Below are 27034 nucleotides of genomic sequence, written 5' to 3'. Positions count from 1 at the left end.
AATAGACATTCAGACTGGTATGAAATGATATCTCCTATAAAATCTTGTGATTTTGACTTGCATTTCTCTGATTAGTGATGTGGAGCATTTTTTCATGTGTTTGTTATTTTTCTGTAAGATTTTTCATCTTCTCTTTTTTAAAATTTATTTTTTTAGTTGAGATGAGGTCTTGCTATGTGGCCCAGGCTGCTCTTAAACTCCTGGCCTCAAGCGATCCTCCCACATTGGCCCCGGTCTTCTCTATTTTTAAAGCTCTTTCTGTATTAGGAACATTAGATCTTTATCTCGAAATGGTACAGATATTTTCCCCCTATTTTTCATTTGTATGTTAATTTTACTTGAAGTGTTTTTATGCACAATTTTAAATTCATTTGATGGCAAATGTATTGTTCTTAATGGTATCTGAATTTTCAATCATAGTTAGGAATCTTTCCCTTTTTTTTTTTGAGCGACAAGGCTGTTTATTTCGTATTAATTAGGAATCCTTTCCTTCGGCCCACATTATGGAGAAATTTGCCTGTTTTCTTCTATTAGTATAGTTTTACCTTTTATGTTTAGATTTCTGATCATTTGAAGTTTACTCTGTATGGTGAAGAAAGGATCTAATTTATCCTTTCTAAATGGGTAGCTGGTTGTACTGAGATCTCAAACATTTATTTTTGTCCTAGTGATTGAAGAAATCACCTCTATGATTTACATATATATATACTGGAGACAGGGTCTCGTTCTGTTGCCCATGCTGGAGTGCAGTGGCACCATTACAGCTTATTGCAACCTTGAACTCCTGGGCTCAAGTCATTCTCTTGCCTCAGCTTCTCAAGTAGCTGGCATTACAGGCTTGTGGCACCATGCCTGGTTAATGTTATACTTTGTAGAGACAGGGCTCAAGCTATCCTCCCACCTTGGCCTCCTGAAGTGCTGGGATTACAGGCGTGGGCCACCAGGTCTGGCCATATGCCATATTACTATATGTTCTTTTTCTATTATATTTCATTTGTTGGTCTACTTCATGTTTTAGTACAACCTTGTTTTAAGTATAGAGGCTTTGTTGTATATTTTAATTATGTGGTAGGACTAGTCTCTCTCCCCTTCCCCTCAGTTAATCTTCCTTTTCGCATTTTTAAGGTATTCTTGTATGTTTTTTTTCTCTATATTAACTTTATCAACCTGTCTAGCTCCAAAAAAAACATCTTGTTAGTATTTTTGAGATAATATTAAATTTATAAGTTAACTTAGGGAGAACTGACATTTTGATGATTTGGTATTCTAACCAAGAACAAGGGATATCCTTCCATTTGTTAAAGTATTCTTTGGTTAAATATATGTTGAGGTAAATATATTAAAAAACTGAACCAGAAATTACTTCCATGACAGAGGTAAAAAACAAGTAGTTTATTTTGTTTGCTTTCCAATAAAGGAAAGCAACAACTTAAAAACAATAATAACATACTGCTTAATTATCTTTAATTGTGCTGAGGAATTACAGACATCTTGGTCTGCAGCATTCAAGTTTACTAGACAGCACTTCCTTAAGTGTGCTCTAGATAAATATGAAGGGTAGTTGCTTCTAGGTATAAAAAGTCTAGTCACAACAAGGCTTTTTTTGAAGTGGTCTTGGATCCTGTTGAGAACCTGAAAGCTATGGACGATTTCCCTCAAACTGCATAAGCTTACAATATTTTTTGCAGGGGAGCAGAGGGGGCAGAGACCCCCCTTGAAACCAATACTTAGATACTAGTTTTGAACTCCTACACTGTGGGTTATATATTACAGTCTTACAAACCTAGAGAAGGGTAGGCAATAACTTTACACATGGACAATAATACATATTATTCATGCCTCCCTATTTCTTTTGAGGGGTTCATAACCTAAATTTGTTGGCAAGCAAATTTTAATTTGGTATGTAAAGTTTCACCAAGAAGATCATAGAGTTGTTCCTGTAAAGAAAAAAAAAAGTAGTAGAAAAGAGAATTAGCATCTACCTTCTTCCTCCAGTGATGGTCAATCTTTTCAGTTAATTTCATGTTAACAATGTAAACTTTAGATTTGAAAAATATATACATTGAAAATACAGTAGTTGATGGCATACCCATGCATATTCTGAGCATTAAGGAAAAAGAAGCTGTGTTGTGATTAATCTTCAGGTTTGGAAATCTCACTCTAGAGCTGAAAAATCTAAGAGACAAAGGCAAGAAGGCAGAAGACTGAATTGCTGCTGATGCCACTAGTATCCTTCAGATTTCCTCAAGCACTAAATCCGAATGCTACAGTAAGGGCCAACAGTAAGACACGGGCATGGTGCTCCTCTGCAGGCTAACCTGGGCACATTCCCACTTGATATCACATTCTAAGGACTTGCACAGGATGCCTGCTGGGGAGATAAGGCTGGAGGGGGCAATATGTGTGGACAGATTATAAAAGGCCCTGTTTACTACCACAGAGTTTAGATTCTCCGAGACAAAAGGAACCCTCAAAATGGAATGGCATGATAAGATCTGGTTTTTTTGAATGAGTTACTCTGTTGGAGAGTGAAATGGGAGGGTGAAGAGGCCTTCTGAGGCAAGAAGACTTACTCAGGAAGCTGTACAAGAACAATAAAGGCCTTAAAAGGCTGTGCAGGCACAAGATAGGATTAAAAGGATTTGGAGATTGGACCAGGAGCAGGACCCATCAAGGATGACCATATTTACTTAACAAGGATGTGGGAATGTTGGAACTTGGAGGTCCCTTTCCTTCTAGCCAAATAATCTTCAAAGACATTTTTCCATCTCCTGCCTGACTACAACAGGAATAAAATGTTCTTCAGTCCCAACTGCCACCACTGTGAAGGCACAGACAAGAAAGAGGAGAGGAAGTAGAAAGTAGATAGTAAACAAAACAGGTACTGATGGTTAGGAGGCTAACCTTGTCACGGTACTCACTGATTTCTGAGCCATTAGTGGCTTAACCTAGGTTTTTATTGGTCCGAGGCTGGGGCAAGCTTATGCTAGCACTGTGCATTTATGCAGTGCTTTTATTTCCAGTATCTGTACTTCTATTTTCATTCTCCATTTTATTCATCCAATAATAACTTTCTTATTTTCACTGAGTCAACTGGCAGTATGTTCTGGACTATATTAAAACCGTTTTCCAAAGTTTTGCCATGGCTCGAGTTTCCAAAATCACCACCACTTCAGCAAATTTGGCCAAGTTTATTTATATTGTTTAGTGAGTAACAACATACAAATGGTAAATGAAGACAGTACAGTAATCTTAAGTGTGTAGCTTGAATTTTTACTTATGTATACATCTGTATAACCACCCTCTAGATAAAAGTATACAACATTTTCTGTACTGCATGAGATTCTCTTGTGTACTTTTCAGTCTGTTCCTTGAAAGGTTAATCACTATTCTGACTTCTATAAACATCTTTTCGTTGTGCTTATTCTTAAACTTTGTATAAATGAGTCACACACTAGAACTTGTTTGTGTCTGATTTCTTTCACTCAACATGGTATCTCTATGTGATTTCTTCAACTTGTTGGAGCTGATTTTTTTTAATGTGCAATATTCCATTATGTAAATCTATTACAATTGAGCATTTGGATTGTTTCATCTTTTGGATATTATGAACAAAGCTGCTGTGAATATAATGTACAAATGAGAGAACATAGCACTAATTTCTTTTGAGTATAAAGAATGGAATTGCTGGATCATAAAGCAGATGCATGTTATCTCTAGTAGAAACTCAGTGGTTTTTCAGAACAATTGTATTATTGTGCATGTTCCCCCAGCTACGAATAAGAGTTCTACATCCTTGGGCCAGGCATGGTGGCTCATGCCTGTAATCCCAGCACTGTGGGAGGCCGAGGCAGGCAGATCACGAGCTCAGGAGATCGAGACCACCCTAGCTAACACAGTGAAACCCCATCTCTAATAAAAATAGAAAAGAAAATTAACCAGGTTGGGTGGCACATGCCTGTAGTCCCAGCTACTTGGGAAGCTGAGGCAAGAGAATCACTTGAATCCAGGAGGCAGAGGTTGCAGTGAGCCAAGATCACGCCACTGCACTCCAGCCTGGGCAACAGAGTGAGACTCCATCTCAAAAAAAAAAAAAAGAAAGAAAGAAAGAAAAGAATTCTACATCCTTAAAAACACTTAGGATTGTCAATCTTTTAAATTTGAGCCTTTCTGGGAGTGGTGGTAGTGGTTTCTTGTTGTGATTTTTAACTTGCGTCATCCTGACGAGTCATATGAAGCCCTGGTGAGCTTTATTTCATTATTTTGACCATTTGGATATCTATCTTTTCCAAGTTTCTGTTCAAGTCTTTGTCTAATTTTTTATTGGGCTGGTTGTCTTTTAATAATTTGTAGAAATCTTTTTTTTTTTTTTTTTTTTTTGGTAATAGTAGTTCCGAATTGTTTGTTAGATATATGTATTGCAAGTATCCTCTAGTCTGGTTTGCAAACATTTATTTATAAGCAAATGTAACATTATGTTCTTAACCTAAAGGTTATAAGAAGACTGGGGAAAAAATTCTAAGGTATATTTTGGCATATTCTTATGCATTAAAGAAGTGAGTCATGTTTCAGATAAATTTTTTTAAAAAGTATTTAGTTCATTTCAACTAGCCATTTATGAAGCATCTGTTCACATCTTCTAAGGGTTCCAAGATATGTAAGATAGGTCCTCCCATGAGGTGTTACTGTGGAGAAAGAGAGGCAAGTGGGCAACCAAGACTGCTGTAAGATGTGAAAAGCGGCGTATAACATGCTACAGGAGCAAGGATGAGGGAGAAACTCATTTGGCCTGAGACAGCAGTATTGGAAGAAGGGAAGTCTTTGAAGATGGAGCAAGAGTTTCCATGGTTGTTCAGGCTTTGCAGGAAAAGGGAACATAAGAAACAAATGCCCAGAGGAATGAAAGGGCCATATGCCAAGGAGCAGCGGGTGTGGTGGTCAGAACATAGGATAGGAGAAAGAAGGAATGATTTGTAATAAAGCAGAAAAAGCCAAGTGAAGATGGGAGAACCTTATTAGCATTGTTAGAACTTCAGACTTTTATCCTGTATGCTAGCCAGACACCTCAGGATTTTCAAATTATGGAAGTAATAAGATCAGGTCTGAATAGATTAAATATGATTAGAACATGGGTTTTTCATCTTTTCTGGCCTTGAACCCCTTTGGCTATCTGATAAAGCCCATGAATCCCTCAGAATATAATTTATATTAGGTTAAATATCATATATTTAATCTTTGTATAAATTAAAATACATAGGAATTAAAAGGAATTCAATAATTTTGAAATATAAAATAGTTCTTAATTGTGATACTTGCTCAATTATTAGCACATTTAAAAGAATCTAGTGGTAGGTCTAATCATAATTTCAAAGTAATGCATATAAATGATACCTTGAGATATGTGTCAACTTTAATCATGTTATGAAAATATCTAATTTCTGTTGGTAACAGTCACTGGTACTGTGGTTTGTTGCTTATGTTTATAAGCATAAAGGAAATGCTAAATTTCAGTTGGATGTAAATGAAAATAAAAGCAAACTTTTCTAGAATTCACAAGGTCACAGACCCAGTGAATCCTATGCATATATGCCAAGCTAGGACCCTCTGTAATGAGAAGGACACCCCAGCTGATAGGATAGACTGGAAGAGGGGGTAAGTGAAAGGCAGGGAGGCCAATTAGGAAGCTGTTTCAATGATCCAGATAAGCCTGAATGGAGGCTGTTGTGGTTGGGTAGAGGACAGTGGCTAGTATTTGGAAATAGAATCCAGGTGTGTATATTGCAGGGTGTGTAGGGGAATGGGTGGGGAAGCGGGAGGGAGGAATGGCTAGAGGAGTTCACTGAGGTTTCTAGCTTGGGTAAGACAGAGGATGGCAGACTAAGCCACACTAGCTCTTACCTGGGTTGCAGGAATAGCCTACTGTTAGTTAGTTTCCATGTGTCTGCTCTTGCCCCACTATCATCTAATTTCAACAGAGCAGTCAGAGTGAACATTTTAAACATAAGTAAGACCACATAATGTCTCTGCTTAAAGCCCTGCAATGACCAGTCCTTATGATAGTCCCTAAAACCCTATGTAATCTAGGCCTCCATCCCCTCTCCAACCTCATTTTCTACTGTCTCCCCACCCACATTCATTGAGTTCCAGCTGCAATTGCTCTTCACAAGCATATAAGGGAATGCTCCTGCCTTGAGCCTTTGTGCCGACTGTCCCTTGGCCTGGAACAGTCTTCCTCTAGATAGCCACATGCTAACTCCCTTAACTCCTTCATGTCTTTGCTCAAACCTCTTCAAGTCTTTTCTCCCTTAACCTCCTTCCGATGATGCCTACCCTGACAACCCTATCTGGAAATGCCTTTCCCCAAATCCCACTTACTCTGCTCAATTTTTTCCTGCCTCTCATATCTCATACCATTTATTCATTTATTGTCCCTCTCAGTCTACATAGCAAATATGAGTCCCTGCACACTCATAGGTGCATGAGGACAAGATTATTTTTGTTCACTGTTCCAAATATCAACAACAGTGACTGGTGCAAAGTAGGAGCTCAATAGATATAGTAAGAATGAATAGGGAGGATTTTAATCACAAAGGAAGAAAAGGCAGGAGAGAAGTAGAAGCTCTCAGGGAAGAAAGAGAATGTTGTTGATTTAATATTGATTTGGAAGGATCTGTCAGTCATCCTGTAGATGTAGATAGCTGGGTAGCCTGGAGGGCAGGAAAGGATGGTTTATGCTAGAAATGTAGATTTGGAAGCTGATTGGCACAAGGGAGACAGATAAAGCGTGGACTTGTTCAGAGAGTATTTTAGCCTGAGCAATTTGGTGGTAAAATTAATATTTAAAAAGTAGTCAGGGCCAGGCATGGTGGCTCACATTTGTAATCCCAGCACTTTAGGAGATCAAGGTGGGTGGATTGCTTGAGACCAGGAGTTCAAGACCAGCCTGGCCAATGCTGTGAAACCCCATCTCTACTAAAAACACAAAAATTAGCCAGGCATGGTGATGCACATCTGTAATCCCAGCTTCTTGGGAGGCCGAGGCATGAGAATTGCCTGAACTCAGGAGGTAGAGGTTGCAGTGAGCCGGGATCACACCACTACACTCCAGCCTGGGCCATAGGGTGAGACCCTGTCTCAAAAAAAACAAAACAAAAAACAGGAAAAAAAAAAAAAGAAAAAAAAAAAAACAAAGAATAATGGAGACAGTATGGTGATTGTCCCTGGGAAATCAGTGAGACAAAACATATTTTAAATTTAAATTTTAAAATGTGTAATAGATTTTTTTCTTAGTACTCTGGCAGCAGTGCTGTTGTAAAACAGTGGAGTTCTATGTATATCATAAATGTTCTATTTTGGCATTGTGTGTATTTTGTATTTTCTAGCTTATCTGATAATAGGGCGTGAGGTCGAATTTTCATGAGTTCTTTTTTTTTTTTTTAATTAAAAAACTAGAGATGGGGTCTGTCTATAGTCCAACTCCTGGGCTCAAGCAATTCTCTCACCTCGGCCTCCCAAAGTGGTGGGATTATGGTCATGAGCCACCACACCCAGCAAATTTTCAGAAATTCTTGAGTCTCAAAGTAGAAATGGTAATTATTTGTTTTAATTCTGAGCAATCATATATTAAAACATACTCAGCAGGCCAGGAGCAGTGGCTCACGCCTGTAGTCCCAGCACTTTGGGAGGCCGAGGAGGGCAGATCACTACAGGAGTTTGAGACCAGCCTGACCAACATGGAGAAACCCTGTCTCTACTAAAAATACAGAATTAGCCAGATGTGGTGGTACATGCCTGTAATCCCAGCTACTCGGGAGGCTGAGGCAGGAGAATCATTTGAACCCAGGAAGTGGAGGTTGCAGTGAGCGGAGATCGTGCCATTGCACCCCAGCCTGGGCAACAAGAGCGAAACTTCATCTCGAAAAACAAACAAACAAAAACTCTCTCTCTCTCTCTCTATACACACACACACACACACACACACACACACACTCAGCTGAGGGATTAAGTGGACCATATAAAGAGATTCACATGAAACATTACAAAATTCTATGTTGTATATTTGGAGGAAATGTATAAAAATGCAAAGCAGTCACACCTTATGGTGCGCTTAACCCATTAATTTAGAGAACTTGAGCAAAAGAGTAGAGAGAGCGAGGTATCAGAGAGAACAATTTAAGTAGTTCAGACACACATATCTGCCATTCCACTCACCTATTGTCTTCTACATAAGTATGAGAGGCAAGGCTAGAAGTGGTTTTTCTATTAAGTTGGTATTAGTTTTTATCTGTCTCTCTTAGAGTAAGCATTTCACTGTGCCAAGTGCAATTCTAGTATTCCACATAAATTTTTGGAATTAATTTGTTAAACTCCATTAGAAAATATTTTGGAAATCTTGACTGAGATTACGTTGACTTTATGGATTGAGAAAGGACAGACAAGATCTGTCTTCCAATTTATTTAGATCTTTTATGCCATTTTTCACAGGTCTTTAATGTTTTTAAATTAGATTTATTTCTAAGTGATAGTATGGTTTTGTTTTTGTGAATAGACCCCATCCCTTAACATTTTCTACCTGGTGATGATATACTAGAAGCTATTAATTTGTAAAATGTTGGTCATATATCCAACCGCAGTACTAAATTCTATTAGTTCTGCTAATTTAACTATATTCTCCAAAATAGTTTTTTTTTGTTTTTTTGTTTGTTTGTTTGTTTGTTTGTTTTGAGATAGAGTCTTGCTCTGTCACCCAGGCCGGAGTGAAGGAGCATGATCTCGGCTCACTGCAACCTCTGCCTCCTGGGTTCAAGCAATTCTCCTGCCTCAGCCTCCTGAGTAGCTGAGATTACAGGCATGCACCACCATGCCCGGCTAATTTTTGTAGTTTTGGTAGAGACGGGGTTTCTCCATGTTGGCCAGGCTGGTCTCAAACTCCTGACCTCAAGTGATCCACCCACCTCGGCCTCCCAAAGTGCTGAGATTACAGGGGTGAGCCACTGCACCATGCCCAAAATAGTTTTGTTTCAATCTTTCCATTTGTATGTCTCTTTTGCTGTTTTAGCATATTGACTAAAACTTAAAGTGGCAAAAGATATTCTTGTTCTCGACTTTCAAGGAATGCTTGCTTTGAATGTTTCACTATTAGGCGTGATACTTACTATAAGGTTTGGTAAATGCTCTATAAGAGAGTTTTGTGCCAGGCATGGTGGCTCATGTTTGCAATCCCAAGGTATGGGAGGCCAAAGCATAAGGATCACTTGAGGCCAGGAGTGCAAGGCCAGCCTGGTCAACAGAGTAAGACTCCATCTCTTAAAAAAAAAAAAAAAAAAAAAAAAAAAAGCCGGGCACGGTGGCTCAAGCCTGTAATCCCAGCACTTTGAGAGGCCAAGGTGGGCGGATCATGAGGTCAGGAGATCGTAGACCATCCAGGCTAACACGGTGAAAGCCCGTCTCTACTAAAAAAATACAAAAAGCTAGCCGGGCGTGGTGGCGGGGGCCTGTAGTCCCAGCTACTCGGGAGGCTGAAGCAGGAGAATGGCTGTAACTCACACCTCAGGAGGCTGAGACAGGAGGATTGCTTGAGTCCAGGGGTTCCAAACTGCAGTGAGCCTGATTAAGCCACTGCACTCCAGCCTGATCAACAGAGTGAGACCCCATCTCTAAGAAGAAAAAGAGAAAGTTTTCAGGCTGGGTGCAGTGGCTTGTGCCTGTAATCCCAGCCCTTTGGGGCCAAAGCAGGACAATGGCTTGAGCTCAGGAGTTTGAGACCAGCCTGGGCAATATGGTGAAACCATGTCTCTACAAAAAATACAAAAATTAGCTGGGCGTGGTTGTGCATACTTAAGATCACAGTTACTCAGGAGGCTGAGGCGGGAGGGTTGCCTGAGCCTGGGAAGCAGAGGTTGCAGTGAGCAAGGATCACGCCACTGCACTCCAGCCTGGGTGATGGAGCAAAACCCTGTATCAAAAGTTTTCCTTTCTTTTTAGCTCTCAAAAACATCTTAATAGGAATGAATATTAAATTTTGTCAAGTGTAGATTTTGGCATAAAACAATCATTTGCTTTCTATTTTCTTCACTCAGATAGTATGGCAATTTGTATTAATACATTTTATAATTTTGAAGCAGTCCTACATTCCTAGGATAAACTCTTGGTCATGATGTAATATTCCTTTAATACACTGCTGGATTCTGTGCTGATATTTCGTATTTTTCTTTCTATGTTTATAGTTGAGATTTATTTCTTATGTTTTTGGGGGGATGGAGGACTACTTTTCATTTTGGTTTATTAGGATTATGTTGATCTAAAATGAAATGGGAGACTCTTTATCCTTTTCCTTTGCTCTGGTCAGCTTATTTAAAAAAAAAAAAAGGCAAGATCTGCTCTTTGATGGTTTAGTAGAACTTTCTCAAACTCTTCTGGGCCTGGTATCTCTTCTTGGAGTGGATCTTTGACTCATTTTCCAATTTCTTTTTCTTTTCTTATTTATTTATTTTTGACACAGGTCTTGCTCTGTCTCTCAGGTTGGAGTACAGTGGCGTGATTAAGTCTCACTGCAGCCTTGACCACCCGGGCTCAAGTGATCCTCCCACCTCAGCCTCCTGAGTAGCTAGGACTACAGGTATGCACCACCATGCCTGGCTAATTTTTTAACTTGTTGTAGAGACGGAGTCTCACTATATTGCCTAGGCTGGTCTTGAAACCCTGGGCTCAAGCTACTCTCCTGTCTCAGCCTCCCAAATCTTTTCAGTTTCTTAGATGATGATCAATCTATTTGGGTTCTCTACCTATTCTTGATTCCATTTAATAGTTTATAGTTTCCTTAAGGCCATCTATTCATTTTAGTTTTCAAATTTGAATGTATAAAATTACATATAAACCTGATAATTAAAAGTTACCTGCTGTAGCCACAGTTATCTTTCTAATTTCCAATGTTGTTTGTGTTCCCAGAGAGTTGCAGACATTTAAACTGCAGCCTATTTAATTGAAGACAAGAAGAGAATTTCCACAGCAGTACTATAGCAACCAATAAGACTAAGTCTTATAAAGCAATTAGAAGTTCAGGTGTTTAGGGATTTGGGTATCTTGGAAAGAAAGCCTAAAATGTTTGAATGATAAAATATAAGAGCATTTTTACTCTCTTGATGCTCCACTAAAATAATAACTAAAGAGTCCTAGATGGATAAGCAGAGATTGACTAGGTAAAAAAAAAAAAGCCCTAGAAACTCAGAAGCGTTTAACAGGGCTCCCTCAACTCTCCACTCCCCCTGGGCCATCTTATCTCTACTGGGAAAGACATTCATTCTTAATTTTAGTTGGTCTAAGAAATATAACATTAAAATCCTTTGCTTGACTATTGAGTTACCAGCAGGATCATCACAGAATGCATCAGTGTCAATTCCTTGACATTTCAATTTCACCAAGCCTCAGATTCTATCTTCTCCATTTTTCTTCATCTAGTTTAATGAATCACCTGTATCTTTATTTTCAGTCTGTTATCTTGGGCAATCCATGCCATTAATTTTCAGTTTATCTTTTACTTAGGATGAGGAAAAATGGCCAGACTTTTTATTCCAGGATTCACTCCATTTACAGGTGGCACATTACCCCTGTTGCAAAATGCTAGCATATCAATGTCATTTTCTCCTCTTCTTCTGTTGGATTCTGCAAGTCTCATCTTGTTACAGTACTATACTTCTGGCTCTACTTAGGGGCCATGTTCTACTTAACAGTTTATGGTTTTGTCAACCTTCTTTCTGTTGTTCACTTTGTTTCAGATGTGCTAAATTTTAGAAAGCTCTGAACTAAGCTGTACTTTGATATAAATATCCTTAGATTAAAATGTTAACACATGGGTTTTAATGTTACATCCTTATTCATGTAATATATTCGGAAACCATGAATATTTAAAATGAAAGCAAACAAATGTAAATCACATGCTTCTGACATACATTAAGTTTAGGTTTCTCCGTATGTATTAAGACCCAAGGAGTCTAAATATTCCAGACTAGACCATAGCACAATCCAGGCAGGAGTCATGTCAATCTTATTCACTACTAAATTCCTAATGCTAGTACATGTCTGGCACATAGTAGGTTATCAGTACTTATTATTGATTGAATAAGTAACTGACATAGATATAGGGAATCTAATTCAATAACGCATTAACTTCTTCACTCATGATTTGAAAGTGATGTAAAATTGTATTAGATATTTTCAAGTTTCAAGTATCAGAGATGTTTAGGTTGCCTTTGTTACAAACTTGTTTATTGGAAAGATTCACGGAGCCTTAAAAGGAACACAAAAAAATCTCAACAGGTATACAGTCAAGTTTCACAGAAAAATGGACCATCATTGCCATCATTCAGGACTGGCAGTACCTCCAGCAGCCTAACTATAGCTTTTGGCTTAGGAGTACTTGGTATCCATTCAGAACCCTCTGTTGTTCCTTTCTCCATTGCTCATTGTTAGGGAGGCTTCTGTGTCTGCTCCAGCTGCCACTAACTCTGCATGTCTGATGCACATCACTACCCTCCCATCAGCACCATCATAAAGAATATGATTGGCCAATCACTAACCATGAGAATGTACTTCTTCCATTGGGCTCAGTTCTCTAGCACTGAGCAACTTTGTAGGCTGCTTGCCAGCCTATAGAGTGTTGCCTTCAGGTCAGGTATTGATTGCTGGTTCAGCCACTTCTGGCCAGGGGAGTTAGGGTCACATGGCCAAAAGGGAGCCACAAATGAGGCAGGTACACTGAGGCACCTTTCATGGCCTAGTGCTACCTTACTATTAAAGGTAATAACCAGTGGCTGTCTTGTGTCAATAGCTAATCATCCAAATAGCTATACTGATTTTATTTCATATTCATGTTTCCATGTCTTCATAACATCTTTGCTATGTGAATTTCATTGGCTAGACAAGGCATCAATACCCGGTCACGTTTCCAAGAATCATAGTACATTCTGATGAAGAGACAGAAATGAGCCATGATTTACTGAGAGGAAAATGTCATGTATATAGCACACTGCAAAGAAATTCAATACACGTATATTTTTGAATAAGAGCTAGGGACATTTTTTAGTTTTTCACATGTGACTGCCTACAAATCAAACATTTCTGAAGTATATTACTCTCAGAAAAACAATTTCTGCAAAACCTCTGCATGTTGGATTTTGCTGGCACACATCGAGATCATGGACAATGTTTTTTGGGGGGATATAGTACAAACGATGTTGAATTCCCAAAATATGTGCCTGGGATAAAACTAACTATTCTCAGAATTATATGTATCGTAATAACCTGGTATGAAGTAAGGATTTGATTCAAAGCAATGGCACTGTGAATTTCCCAACTGTGGGTTATTTTCTGAATACACAGTGAGTTCAACTGGGCCCAGGCTACCTTTCTCCATCTGTAAAGTGTTTCAAAATTGTTCCTTCTCTTTTGGGTGACATGATTGCCAGATCAAAAAGATATTTCTCAGTCCTTGTCTTATTCGACTTTTCCACAACAGCCAACATAGCTAAACACCCTTTCCTTCCTGATAGACCATGGCACCAATATGTTCATCTACTCCCATGCAGCAGCCACCGTTTACAGGCTGATGGCTTCTGAGTACTATACCTTCAAATGAGACCTCATCCTGAAATCCCAGAGCAGAATCTTTTTCTGTCTTCAGAATGTCTGTCTAGATGCTATGGGTTTTCCAAACAAAATGCCTCTGAAACTAAGTTCTTTTGGTCCTTTTCTCCCCCACCCCCATCTCTCAGTGGCCAATCTGATCATTCTCTTGTATTTCCTATCTTAAAGTACATGGTGACCTACCAACTATTCTGAGGAGGATTGATGACTGACCTCTCTTTCCCTACAGCCAGTCACCACCAGAGTTCTATCAATTCTACCTCCTAAAACTCTCTCCAGTCCATCTTCTCTGCTCCATCCTGCTGCCATTGCTTTAGTTCACATTTACATGAGCTTGAGGTTGGATCACTGGAATAACTTCTTTGCTACCACCTCCCCCACCATTCTCTTCCCATCTCCATCTTCTGTTGTTGAAGCAATCTTTCTGAAACAATCTATTTGTTAACCTTTTATAGCTTTCTGTCATCTACAAGAAATTCCAAATTCACTACTATAGTTACTTTGGTTTGCTGTTGCTGCAACAATGATGCATAACAAACCCTTCCAGAAATTAGCAGCTTTAAACAATAACTTATTCTTATGAATCTATGGGTCAGCCATGATGGTTCTGCTAATCAAAGTTGGGTTGATGTGTGAGTCAGTTCCAGTCCCTTCCATGTGTCTTATTCTCCTGGGAACAGCAGGTTAGCCCAGGCATCTGCTTTTCATGGTAATGGCAGAGACAACAACAGAGGAAATAGGCAAGATTTCTTAAGATTTAGCTCAGAGCTAGTATACTGTCCCTTCAGCCTCATTCTCTTCATTAGAGCAATTTATGTGGCTGAACCAAGAGCTGGGACATATACTCTGACCTATTAGTGGGAGGGACTGCAGTTACCTGCCAAAGGCATGGATGTGGGGAGGAATGAAGACTGGGGCTAATGCCAAAACACACACACACACACACACACACACACACACACACACAGAAGCAAAACCTCTCTCTAATGCTGTACCTATTGCTTATGTTTAACCTTCTTGAAACTGACCTTCCAAAACGGCATCTTGATATGTTCTAACATGCCTCAGTGACATGCTGTTTCATCTGTGAAGAATAGCTTCCACCATCCTACCCCACTTTGCCTGTCAACCTCACTCTTTATTCTCCAAAATATAGCTAATATGTTCTTTTCTTTCCTTAGCAGCCTCCTCTCCTAGAGAGAATTAACTTTTCCTTTTTTGTGCCACGTGTTTTCCTTATGCATGAATATTTTTGCTGTTATCAAACGAAACTGCAATTATTTATTAACATGACTGTCTCCCTTCTAGATTGATAGAGCTTTTTGGGGTAAACACTTCCTTTTCTAGTCTCTGTATTTCTAGGGCCCAGCAAAGTATTTGCCATACAAAGTTCAATGAATACGGAATTGAATTAAACTTACATTATACAGAAATGACATTTTGGAAATAAAGACCAATTATTTTGAATTGCAGGTAAAGAATTTGCCTGTGCAATTTGAAATAAGAAGGCTAATGTTCTCTTTTCTCTGAAGCATGGCAGCATGAAATTATTGAGAGCCAGGCATAGCAGAGCTTGCCTTTAACCACGGCTACTAGGGAGGCTGAGGTAGGAGGACTGATTGAGCTCCCAGGAGTTAGAGACCAGTCTGGGAAACACTGCAAGACCCCATCTGAAAATGCAAAAGGAAAACTGAGATATATACAATCAGCAAATAAAGGAATAGCTCCTAGAATTCTCTATGCCTAATTGAGCTTTGAGGTTCTGCTAGAAGCAGCAGAAACTGGATTTATCAAAAAGGTACTACAGGTTGTTTTATCATGCTCTACTACATGTGAAGACTTTAGTCTCAATTATGAGTTTTCCCATTTGTGAAAAGGGGTTAGGGAATTTCTGTAGTTTTTATGCATTCTTACAAACCTTTTTCTTTTTTAAATTGAGACAGTAACCTTAGAAAATATTTCTCTTACAAATCTTTTTGAAGGGTAGAACTCTGTTCAAAAATCCTTTTCTGAAATACCTGATCTGTTTATATTGCACATTTTGAAATGGAGATCACTGTTGCTGTTTATATCTACTTTTCAAGTCCAATGTATGAAATCTTTTTAACCATGAAAAGTACTATTGTGGAATTCTCATTAGGATGCAATGAACTGATATATTCTGATGAAAAGATGTAAAGGATCAGTAACGTCATTTATAATAAACAATATCTCTACCAGCTCATGAAGAGTGAAGCTGCTTAGAGTGAAGCCTGCCCATCACTGCTTCTGAAAATAGCTCACACTGTTTGGGTAGGTAGTTCTGTGTGGGACCCTCTAACAAGTATGAAGAGAAAATTAGTTTCTATGAAAACTCTACTGAACCTAAAGTGGGTGCTGTGGCTCATTTGTGTAATCCCGTGGGAGGCTGAGGTGGGAAGATCACTTGAGTGAGTCCAGGAGTTTGAGACCAGCCTGGGCAACATAGCGAGAACTCCTCTGCCCTACCCTGGCAAATAAGTTAAAAAATGAGCAGGCACAGTGGTGATGGTGGTGGGTGGCTATAGGCCTACCTCCTCCAGAGGCTGAGGCAGAAGGATAATTTGCCCACAGGAGTCCAAGGTTACAATGAGCTAAGATATTCCACTGCACTCCAGCCTGGGTGAGAGAGTGAGACCCTGTCTCTAAAAAACAAACACCTGTAATCCCAGCACTTTGTGAGGCCAAGGCCAGGCAGATCACTTGAGCCCAGCAGTTCAAGACCAGCCTGGGCAACATGGCAAAACTCCTTTTCTTTTTTTTTTTTTTTGAGACGGAGTCTCGCTGTATCGCCCAGGCTGGAGTGCAGTGGCGCGATCTTGGCTCACTGCAAGCTCCGCCTCCCGGGTTCACGCCATTCTCCCGCCTCAGCCTCCGAGTAGCTGGGACTACAGGCGCCCGCCACCACGCCCGGCTAGTTTTTTTTTTTGTATTTTTAGTAGAGACGGGGTTTCACCATGTTAGCCAGGATGGTCTCGATCTCCTGACCTCGTGATCCACCCGCCTTGGCCTCCCAAAGTGCTGGGATTACAGGCTTGAGCCACTGCGCCCGGCCTGGCAAAACTCCTTTTCAACAAAATACATAAAAATTAGCTGGGTGTGGTGGCATGTACCTTTAGTCCCAGCTACTCAGGAGGCTGAGGCAGGAGGATCATTTAAGCCTGGAAGGCAGAGGTTGCAGCAAGCCAGGATCATACCACTGCACTCCAGCTTGGGCAACAGAACAAGACCCTGTCTTAGAAAAACCAAAAAAAAAAAAACTCTACTGAATCTAGCCTGTTTTCAGAAGGGCTGTTCACCATTGTTCCTACTATATCTAGGTTGTGCCCTTACCATTTTGTGATGCATTCAAGTCTCATTAGGGTGCGCTGAACACTTGATAAGATAGGGCAATTAAATGCCACATGACACATTAAAAAAAAAAAAAAAAGAAAAAGAAAAGATTAGGGCAAGCAGCAAGTTTCCTTAGCCCAGAATTTGTACCACTAAAAGGCATCACTTGGTTGAGGAACATGGCTGATTTTCACATGACTTCTGAGATGCTGGGTAAGCCACTGAGTCCCACAGCAAATAGAAATATTATGTAAGCTACATATGTAACTTTAAATTTTCCATTAGCCACATTTTGAAAAATTAAAAATAACATATTTTTAATTTTTTGAATTATGAATTTGAATAATGAATTTGAATGAAAAATTAAAAAATAAATAAATAAATAATTAATTAAAAATATTTCAAGTACTACCGTTTCAACATGTGATCAATATTTTGAAAGTATCAATAGGGATATTATACATTTTTTTCACACTGTCTTTGAAATCTGCTATATATTTTATACTCACAGCACATTTCAATTTGTAGGTTCAGTTCTCATTAGAAATACCTGATGTGGAGCTAGGCACGGTGGCTCCTGCCTATAATAACAACACTTTGGGAGGCGGAGGCAGGAGCTCTGCTTGAGCTAGGATCACACCACTGCACTCTAGCCCGAGTAACAGAGCAAGACCCTGTCTCTTGGAAGAACTTTAAAAATTTGGAAAAAAAAAAAAGAAAACCTGATCTGTATTTAGATTTCCTAAAATCTGCAGTTAAAAAATTAGATTCACTTCTTGGCCTTTTGGCTGAGATCAAGTGTAAAAAAAATTAGATTCATATACTCAGTTGTTCCAAGCATACTTAGCTTTAAAAATGAGTTCAATTATTGAAAATTTGTTTGTTTGTTTGTTTTTAGAGACAGGATCTTGCAGTGTTGCCTAGGTTGGAGTGCAGGGGCACAATCATAGCTCACTGCAGTCTTGAACTCCTGGGCTCAAGTGATCCTCCTGCCTCAGCTTCCTGAGTAGCTAGGACTACAGGCTCATGCCATCATGCCTGGCTAGCTTTCTTTTTTTTTTTTTTTTTTTTTTTTGAGACGGAGTCTCGCTCTGTCGCCCAGGCTGGAGTGCAGTGGCCGGATCTCAGCTCACTGCAAGCTCCGCCTCCTGGGTTCACGCCATTCTCCTGCCTCAGCCTCCCGAGTAGCTGGGACTACAGGCGTCCGCCACATCGCCCGGCTAGTTTTTTGTATTTTTTAGTAGAGACGGGGTTTCACCATGTTACCCAGGATAGTGGCTAGCTTTCTAACATTTTTATAGAGACAATGGTCTCCCTATGTTGCCCAGGATGGTCTCAAATTCCTGACCTCAAGAAAGCCTCCCACCTGGGCCTCCTAAAGTGCCAGAATTACAGCCATGAGCTACCATGCCCAGCTGAAAAGTTATATTTAAATTAATTAAAATTAACAATTCAGTTTCTCAGTTTCACTAGTCACATTTCAAGCACTCAATAACCACAGATGACTATAGTTACTGTATAGGCCAAGGCAGTTCTAGAGAATAGTGACAGCCTTGAATCTTTGTGCCTAGGCTGGTGCTATTCAACAAGACAAAGGATTTGGAAGTCAGTCCATCTGCCCTTAAAATATAAAAGGAATATGCAGTTTTAAGATCATAAATATGTGTTCAGAAAAAAGACAGATGGTGTGTGTGAGTGTATGGGTTCTAAAAGACATTGTGAGGTGAGACTTTGGGCCCTGAAAGTCCAGAAGGGTTTCCATAGTAGTTGGGGGTGGGGATCTCATGTAGGGCAGAAGCCCAGTGTCAGGAAGGTGCAGGGTTTGGGTGGAAAATGAAACTAAGAGACCTGTAACAAATAGTGGGTAAGAACATATGCTCTCAAGTCATGCTCACTAGGTATGAATCCTGACTCTGCTACTGCCTAACTGCTTAAACTTGGGCAAATTATTTAACTTGCCCTTTCCTGTTTATTTGGTTATAAAATAGGGATAATATTTCATAGGGATGTTGTATTAAATGTACTAATAAATATATAAATCATTCAGAATAGTGCTTATGACTTAAGTACAGCTGCTATTATCTGAGGATGACCAATTGCTCTTTGGGGTGTACATATAACAAACTAACCAGAGCTATTTGATTTAGAACTTATATCTTAAAGCACTAAGCCTAAGTGTATAGCAACCAATTTAAATTCTAAATGCAGAACCATTTCTCAACATTTCTGAGCCATAATTTACCCACTTGAAAATTCTGAAATTATTTAACTTATTTCAGAATATTATAGTAGAAATTAAATGAGCCTATTCAGGAAGCAGTTGCCTTCTACTTATTATGTATAGCTTTGGGAAAGTTACTTGTTTCTCTGAGCCTCAATTTCCTAATCTGAGAAATAGTTATCACCCTCTTTGGATCAAATACATAATATATGTAAAATGCTGAGCACAGTTACTGTCATGAAAAACGGCCATTATTATTCTTTAAAAAGACATTAAGTCTTGGTGGCTTAGAGACCTCCAGAAGCTTAGCAAAATGGTCAGATTAATTAAAGGTTTATCCACCTTGAAGTTTAGAGGCCCTTGTGTTTCTAAGCCCTGAGACACTTATGCAGGCTGGGACCAGAAAGAATACATTTTTACTTCCTTATACCTGTGGTTTTAGAGGGTAGACAAACAGGAACCTCAAAAAAGAATAAGCCAGACAACCAACTTATGTGAAGGTAGAGGGTTGTTTACAGAAGCCAATGCCTTAGCAATGACTCCATGATTTTTCTCTTAGAAATTAATTGTACTGAATTTAAGCAGATAATGAGAAACAATTTAGATATGGAAAAGATAGCTTGCATTTCATCTTGTTTCAACAAGTACTAAAAGTACACAGTTTGTTTTTTTATCTTTGCAAGAACAGATTTATTTATACATTTTAATTCTACTCATCTTTATTTCTACAATATTTCATGGTGAATAAGATGTACTGATTACCATCTTTAAAATAATGTATCTTCATTTGATTCTCAACCACTTATTCATGATTATCCTCTAGCTGTGGGTCATAGAGTTGTTCTTTTAAGATACTAGAGAGATCTTAACACTTTTCACTCATTTACTGTAACTTTTACAGAATTAAAGATCTTCATGTTTGCGTAACCATTCAGAACCTCCATTCTCTTTCTTAGTCACATGGTCATCTTCCCTGTGTGTCTTCTGCCTTCAAACCTCTCCTTATCAGGACACTAGTCAATGGATTTGGAATCTACCCTAATGATCCACCTCATCTTAACTTCATTACTGTACATATATCTAAGTTCACATTCACAGATGGGAGATGAGAGTAGGACTGCAACATATCTCTCTCTTTTTTTTTTTTTTTTTTTTTGAGGGGAGAACACATTTCAACCCACAATGGGTTGCTACTATTATGAGACAACATATAATGTATACATTGCCACATTGCCTCAAAAGTATAATGAAAATGTATCATTTACAAATGAAATTTGTGCTACCCACCAATTTCTCACCTCTAGCTTTATCCCACTAGGGAGAAAATGCCAGCCAGTATTAGACGTGCAGAAGATAGGCATGCACAAGAAAAGCATATTAGAGAATACAAAGGTTAACACTGAGCTCCTACTTTATATCCAGTTCTTTGGTAAGTGCTAGGGATACAAGAAAGAAAAAGGTACCAATCCCTGCTCTGGGGGAGCTCATCCTGGTAGTCTGGACTGGTTCCATGACTTTGGTCATAGTAACAGCCTTGTATTCATAAAGTGAGCAAATCAGTTATCCTCATCACCTTAATAAGTAAAAGAACTTAGAGACAGTCATTACAGATTGATCAGACACCACCCATTTCAACAAAATCTGTAAAAGTTGAGGGGATGAAGATGAGTTGCTGAAGATGAATTAACGTTTTTTGAAGTTACTCATATATGGCTTCGGAACCCTAGGGGAAAGCAAAATGGAAAGCAAATCAGATGAAAAGAGGGTAAGGTTCTTGCCAGCTATCTTGATTCCCTTGCTTACCCTTACCCTTCACCAACATTTGTTCTGCTTACGTGCTCTGAGGTGTGAACAGAGCACCTTAGAGTGAATTGCCATTTCAAGTCATTATTTCCAAACATTCTGAACATGTGCTACATAATCATAAGATAAAAGAAAGCAATAACTATTGTCAGAGTCTAAACACCTCAATTTTATAGGTGAAACAAAGATTTTAGAATATGACTCGATTAGGGCCATGTAACTGTAATAGTACTGTAAGCTCCTTGAGAGTAGTGACCCTATCTGGTTTTGGTGAAGTTTATATTCTCAGAGACTTGTATGTGCCTAGCAGGTAGTATTCAGTAAATGCATATTATGGAATGAAACAATTTGAATAATGAGTCAGAAATACACCTTTTAAATACTTTTTCTACTGCCATGATGATTTCAAATTTTTGAACAGGTTTAAGATTCTAAATTTAAAAAAAAACTTCAGGTTAGTCTAACAAATGTTGACATCATCATTTACACATGTGCTGTTAAAAATTATTTAAGAGAGAATAGTTTGTGCTACACACTAATAGTCTTGGCTTCTGCTCTCAACATTTCCTGATCTTTTTACCTCTTTTGCATTAGATAGAGGAAGAAAGAAGCTAAACCAGATTTTGCTGCCTGTTCACCCAGTAAGCCTTTTACAATAGCTGTTATTTGGTCCCAGCTGTTGTGCTAAATTTAGGTTTTTGGCTTATCTGTAACTGTTCTGTCTCCCCTATCCAAGGTTAATTGCAAAGTGATTGTAGAACAAGTAAAACTTCAGTTCATTTTTTAAAAACTACATAATACAGTATTCAATAATATCAAAGTCAAATCCACTGGGATTTAATATTTGTAGCATTTTATAGATTAAAGAACTGTTGCCATTTGTCAGTTTCATCTTCATGATGCCAGAACATTTCAGAGAAAATGAAATGTTACCCTCCTGAATGTTCTCTCTGCTCTGATTAGATACAATCGTGGAGTTAAGGTTAACAATTTCAGTTGTACATGTTATTTTACTGTACATATCTAAGCAGTAGAAAATGTTGCTTTTTAAATATTTCATGCTTTTTTCATAAGAACTTTATCTGAGGCCCCCCAAAAAATAGAACTGTCAATCTTGCACTTTATAAAACTCTTCTGATGTGAAAATAATAGGCTCATTGTAAAAAAAAAAAATTTAAAACAGAAAGGCACAAATAAAATTGCCTTAGACTTGTCCTAGTACTTTCCTGTTGTGATCCTTTTATGCAAAATTATATCTAAAAAAAACTTTTTCTAATGAAACCAAAGAGCCTTGCAAATTTTTACCTGTCTCCATTTGGGCTCATGCCCCAGATGTACTTTGTCTACAGATTGAGTAGCTAATAGCTGCAGCGCTTGTTAAGATTGGGTTTTTTTAAGTACAGCAGATTCTTGTCATCTGTTTGTGTTTAAATGACGACAACATCACAACACGAAATGTCATCATGTCACATTGCTATAGCACAACAACAAAATTACAGCTCCCCAACAATAACATGCTGTCAAAGTGTCCTCCTGCCCATGAGTCAGTGTTTTAGAAGTTATGAAGATTATTTTTAGCACAGCCAGTGTCTTGGAAGCTTGGGTTCTGAATCCTACTAAAATCCTTAGTGATTTGGGAAAATCTAGGGTGGGGGTGGGCTTCCTGTTCTTAAATTATCCCACTCCCTGACCCGCATAGCTGCCCACCCTCCTGTCCCGGCCACATTACACCCGGGTTCCATTATGCACTGCAATCCACTTGGGGCTCGATCACAACTCTGCGCCAGCATCCCGTGTGGAGGAGGAGGAGGAGGAGACTATAATTATCCTCCACGTCTGGGGCAGGCCCTTGGATGACATCTCCCCAGTTACCCTGCGCTCTAATAGCGCAGCTCCGATTCCTAGTCTCAGAATCCAGGCGCGCCTGGGCCGGCTGGGGGAGCAGCCGAAGTGCCTGGGACCTCTCAGGCTTCCCGTATTCCGCCGGTGCCTCCCGGCCGCCATCTCCAGCGCCGTCGCACCCGCCGAGCACCTGCACCGAAAACCCGGTCCCAAACTAGCGCCCCGGGGCGAGCGGCGGCATTGCCATAGCAACCGGGCGCCAGGGCCGCGGAGGCCGCCGGGGAGGAAGTGACGAGCGGGGTGGGTTGGCTGTTGTTGGGACACGTGACCCAGGCAGTGTTTTGACAGGGCAAACAGCAGAGAAAGAACTGGCCGAGCGAGGGGGACGGGGAGCCCGGGCGCCAGAGCTAGAGACAGCGGGCGGGCAAGGAGCTGGCAGAAGCTCTGGGCAAGAGGGCCGGCTGGAGATACGGGCGGGGGAAGCCCGGGGGCCGCGGGGCTCCGGTGCCAGTCAGGCAGGGCGAGGGGCTGAGCGTAGGGAGCGGAGCGAGGCGGTGGCTGAGGCGCGGGTGGATGGCCACAGGGGCGCCGGGGAGCCGCTTCGGGCTGGTAGTCTCGGGTCCCCACGGTCCCCTGAGGCAGCCCCTGGGGCCGCTGCGCTCCACACTCCGCTCCCGCCGGCCCTGCGCCTCTCGGAGCCTGAGGTCTGAGGTGGGAGTGTGATGTGAGCCGCTGGGCGAGCGGTGGAGAGAAGTGCCAAGAGGAGGCGGGATTGGGACGAGAGAGGAGAGCGAGTTAGTCAGCAGAGGTCGGCCGAGGGAGCCGAGGAGCCGGCCAGCCCGAGAGCGCCATGAAAACAACTCTCCGGCAGGGAGAGGGGCAGGCGCGGCGCTCGGTGCGGCGGGGCTGAAGGAAATCCGGGGCCGCGGCGGGACGGAAGGGGCTGCGCAGAGCAGGGGGCAAGCCCCCGGCTGTAAACACCTCCCCCGGAGCCGGCCGCGGAGGACTGGTTGGGAGTTGGTAGGGTCGCCCCGGGACAGCCCGGAAGAGTTCGTTTGGGGCTGGGGGCTGGGCAGGAGGAGGTGACTCGGGTTTCTGTGTAAACTTGGCCGCGGTTGCCGCAGGAAGGCTAGCCAGAGGGTAATTACACAGGTGAGGCCCGGCGGGGCGGGCGGAGCGCTCGGGAGGCGCAGGGGACTGGAAGAGTTGGCTGCGCCCAGGCACCAGGTGGAAGAATTTCCATACCAGCCCTGCGGAGGTGCCTCTGTTCCCAGAGGCGTTTTTGTACGAAGGGGTTAGTTTGTGTTGCTCGAATCTTTTTCTTCTTCTTGCCTGTACCTCCAGGTTATAAATAGATCCCGCTTTGGTTCAGAGACTGTGTGTCAGAGAAGGACACATTGGCCTGGAGAGCACAGAGGCAGGGAAGAGGGTGCTCGATCCGGAGGAGATGGGGGAGGCGGTGCAGAGAGAGTTTTGCTTTTTTCAGACCAGCCGAGGGTGCTGTCACCGCAGTTGGTGCCAGGAAGAGGCCTAACTTAACAGTAGTTTACTTGCAAGGTCCGGGTATTAGAATAGGGCCAGATTAATTTTATTTTTATCTCTTTCAGCATTTTGAAAACGAAGCAGAAGCCGTAGAATCAGCGGCGAGCCTGTTGAAAGAACCCACACGTGCATTTCACAGCACTCTGGGTGAAAATTGGATGTGAAAATGAAGCCAGACCGAGGTAAATTATTTAAGTAGGGCTTGTTCCCCCACCCCCTTCTTTTCTATGCCTCAATTTAGAAGTGTTAACCTAATTCTGCAGTAGGATCAACTATTTCTGTATCATATGTAATTATCTGTTTTTGTGACAGATTCCAGCTGGTGAGGTAGAGAAAGGCATATGGAAGAGAAGGTTAAGCTTTTTTAACAAAAGTGCTTCTGAAACAGTAGCTTCAAGAGACATTCTAGTGTATCTCAAAATGAAAGTAAAGAACGGTATTTGTATCTGTTGCCACAATACAGGTATTTTAGAGTTGTACTTGCTCGTTTTTAGGCAGTCAATGAACTTCAGCTTTCAAGAAGTTCATAAGCTTTTTAAACTTGAATGTGAACTTGATAAAATGAAGAGAAAACTTAAGATTTTGAGTTGATAAGTATTATTTTATTACTACTTTGATTAGTTGATTTTTGTGCTTTAAGCAAACTCCAAAAGTTTGCAGAGTACTCCAGTATTCAGTATACCAGCATATGGACAGTTTGGGCCACTGAAATCCCTAGTGATAAGTAAATGTCACTTCCTTTTTAAACCTGTATTTTCAGGATTTGTAAGAATATTATATACACTGTTTTTCAAGGATTTCAAGGTAATTGTTTAATCAGTCTTCTGATTAATGGCAAGAACCAATTTTAGAAAATGTTAATATAATAATGGTTAGTAGTGAGAGCTTTTCCGTCAGATATGAGTTTGATTCCAAGGAACACTGTGAAGTGGGGATTATTTTATTTGGTAGGGGGCTGGACTAGATGACAGATTTCCTTCCAAATCCAAGTCTTTAGGATTGCAAATATTAATTTATCCAACGAATTAGATGCTTATTTTAAAATTCATATATATTAAACTGGTTATTTTTCCATATATTTTTTTCAAAGTAATTAGACAAATTCTCTGGGTAAAATAGGTCTATTGAAATGCACCAGAAGGAATTGGAGAAAACCGTACTTAATTCAGTGAGTTAAATTAGTTTTAGGTGTTGGCTATGATATACAATTAGGCAGCAGCTATGTGTGTATCAAGTATTAGGAAGTGTATTGCTCATGAGCAGGTTCCTTGTGTAGAATATACCAAGTTTAGATTTTTAGATTACATCAATGACTTTGGAAAAATGGCACCAAGGTTAGTAATTGAATCTCAGAATAAACAAGCAAATAAAATCAAAGTCACTATTTATTTTGAATTGTTTTGAAAAGTTGCTTTACAGTCATAAGCAGTTTTTAAAATAGTATTTGCAGCCAAAATGAGTGTTAAACACAATAAAATGTTTAGTTGTGTACTGATACAGATTTTTAGGGCAAACAAATTTATTCATCAAGATTTCCAAAGAAGTTTTCACCTTAAAAATTGTAGCTTTCTTTAGCATTCTCAGGTAAAGATGATGGGATTGTGAGTTTAGTATTGTGATTATATTCCATAATAATAACATAAACCTTTAGACCCATGGCTTTTTTTGTCTTTTACTAAGACCTGTGTAAGTAATCTTTTACTTAGCAAACTAGTACAGAAATACTGAAATAAGCTTTTCACAAATGTACTTACCCTTACTGTGCGCAATGTAGTGTTGTATTTTCTATTCTGTTTTACGTTTTGAAAAATTGCTGTCACCACCCATTGAATTGATTTCTTCACCAATTAATGGGTCATGATGACCTGCAATTTGAAAGGCACAGTTATGGACACCTCTTAACAAGAAAACAGTTACACTTCATTTTTTTTTTTTAAACTACATTGGTATCTAAAGAACTATCCTATATAAATTACTTTTCTGGATAATTGAAACTTTTTAAACGTCAAAATATTTTCAGTTGTAATCATGATATATGGAGACATTTTTAAAATGTTCATGCTTCTGGTTTGAGTTTTTTTTTTTGTCTCTAGTTTAAACTATCTCAGCCTGTCTTTTTTATGCTGATTTTTATGTTCCCTGGATGTCAATAGTTTTTGTTAATATATTTATCCTTGCCACCTTTTAATTTTCCTGCTTTTAGTCTCTAAGCTAGAGAATTAGATAACTATACTTAACACTAAGTTTTCTATAAGATGAACATAAATAGGAGAACTTCTCAGCTACTCATTCAGAATGTGAGTAAAGTGTGAATTTTAATGTAGAGACTCAGATACTAGTTTCGTGGGACACAGCTGTACGTCAAAGAGTTAAAGTTTCTAAATAAATATAATAGCCTCTTATCCTACATGATTGGGTGTGATGGTTGGCTAACAGTAAAAGTCTAAGGTGGGGGTCAGGAAAAAAAGCTTAATTCTTTTTCTATTGACTGTCTGTTTTTATGGAAGGTATGGGGAGCATTGGTCAGTTCTGCTCTCTGTACCCTCCATAAAAACAAACTGATAGCCAATAGAAAAAATTATCTGAAGATCAGGAGTTTCTACTATATTTTCAAATAAGATGTTATGGTATAGC

The 27034-nt window shown here is 39.9% G+C and overlaps 1 protein-coding gene across 10 annotated transcripts in view; it reads left to right on the top strand.

Moving 5' to 3' along the window:
- The window catches only part of ATOSA (atos homolog A), a 132974-nt gene that overhangs the window by 8528 nt on the left and 97412 nt on the right, over positions 1-27034 (top strand). For 3 of the 10 annotated variants that reach the window (XR_013395584.1, XM_077939426.1, XM_077939421.1), the window contains exons 1-2: positions 23194-23878; positions 24466-24582. Coding sequence is in view for 7 of the 10 variants with exons in the window: in XM_077939426.1 (XP_077795552.1) it covers positions 24567-24582 (16 nt within the window). In the remaining 3 variants the exon portion in view is untranslated. Of the gene's footprint in view, positions 1-10501; positions 10619-23193; positions 24153-24465; positions 24583-27034 lie in introns of those variants that run through there. The other 7 variants (XR_001445904.3, XM_077939425.1, XM_015142272.3 and 4 more) reach the window with 4 other exon arrangements.

The sequence above is a fragment of the Macaca mulatta genome, chromosome 7, assembly GCF_049350105.2.
Source record: "Macaca mulatta isolate MMU2019108-1 chromosome 7, T2T-MMU8v2.0, whole genome shotgun sequence".
Taxonomy (NCBI): Eukaryota; Metazoa; Chordata; class Mammalia; order Primates; family Cercopithecidae; genus Macaca; species Macaca mulatta.
This window is presented reverse-complemented; position numbering and strand designations above follow the sequence as displayed.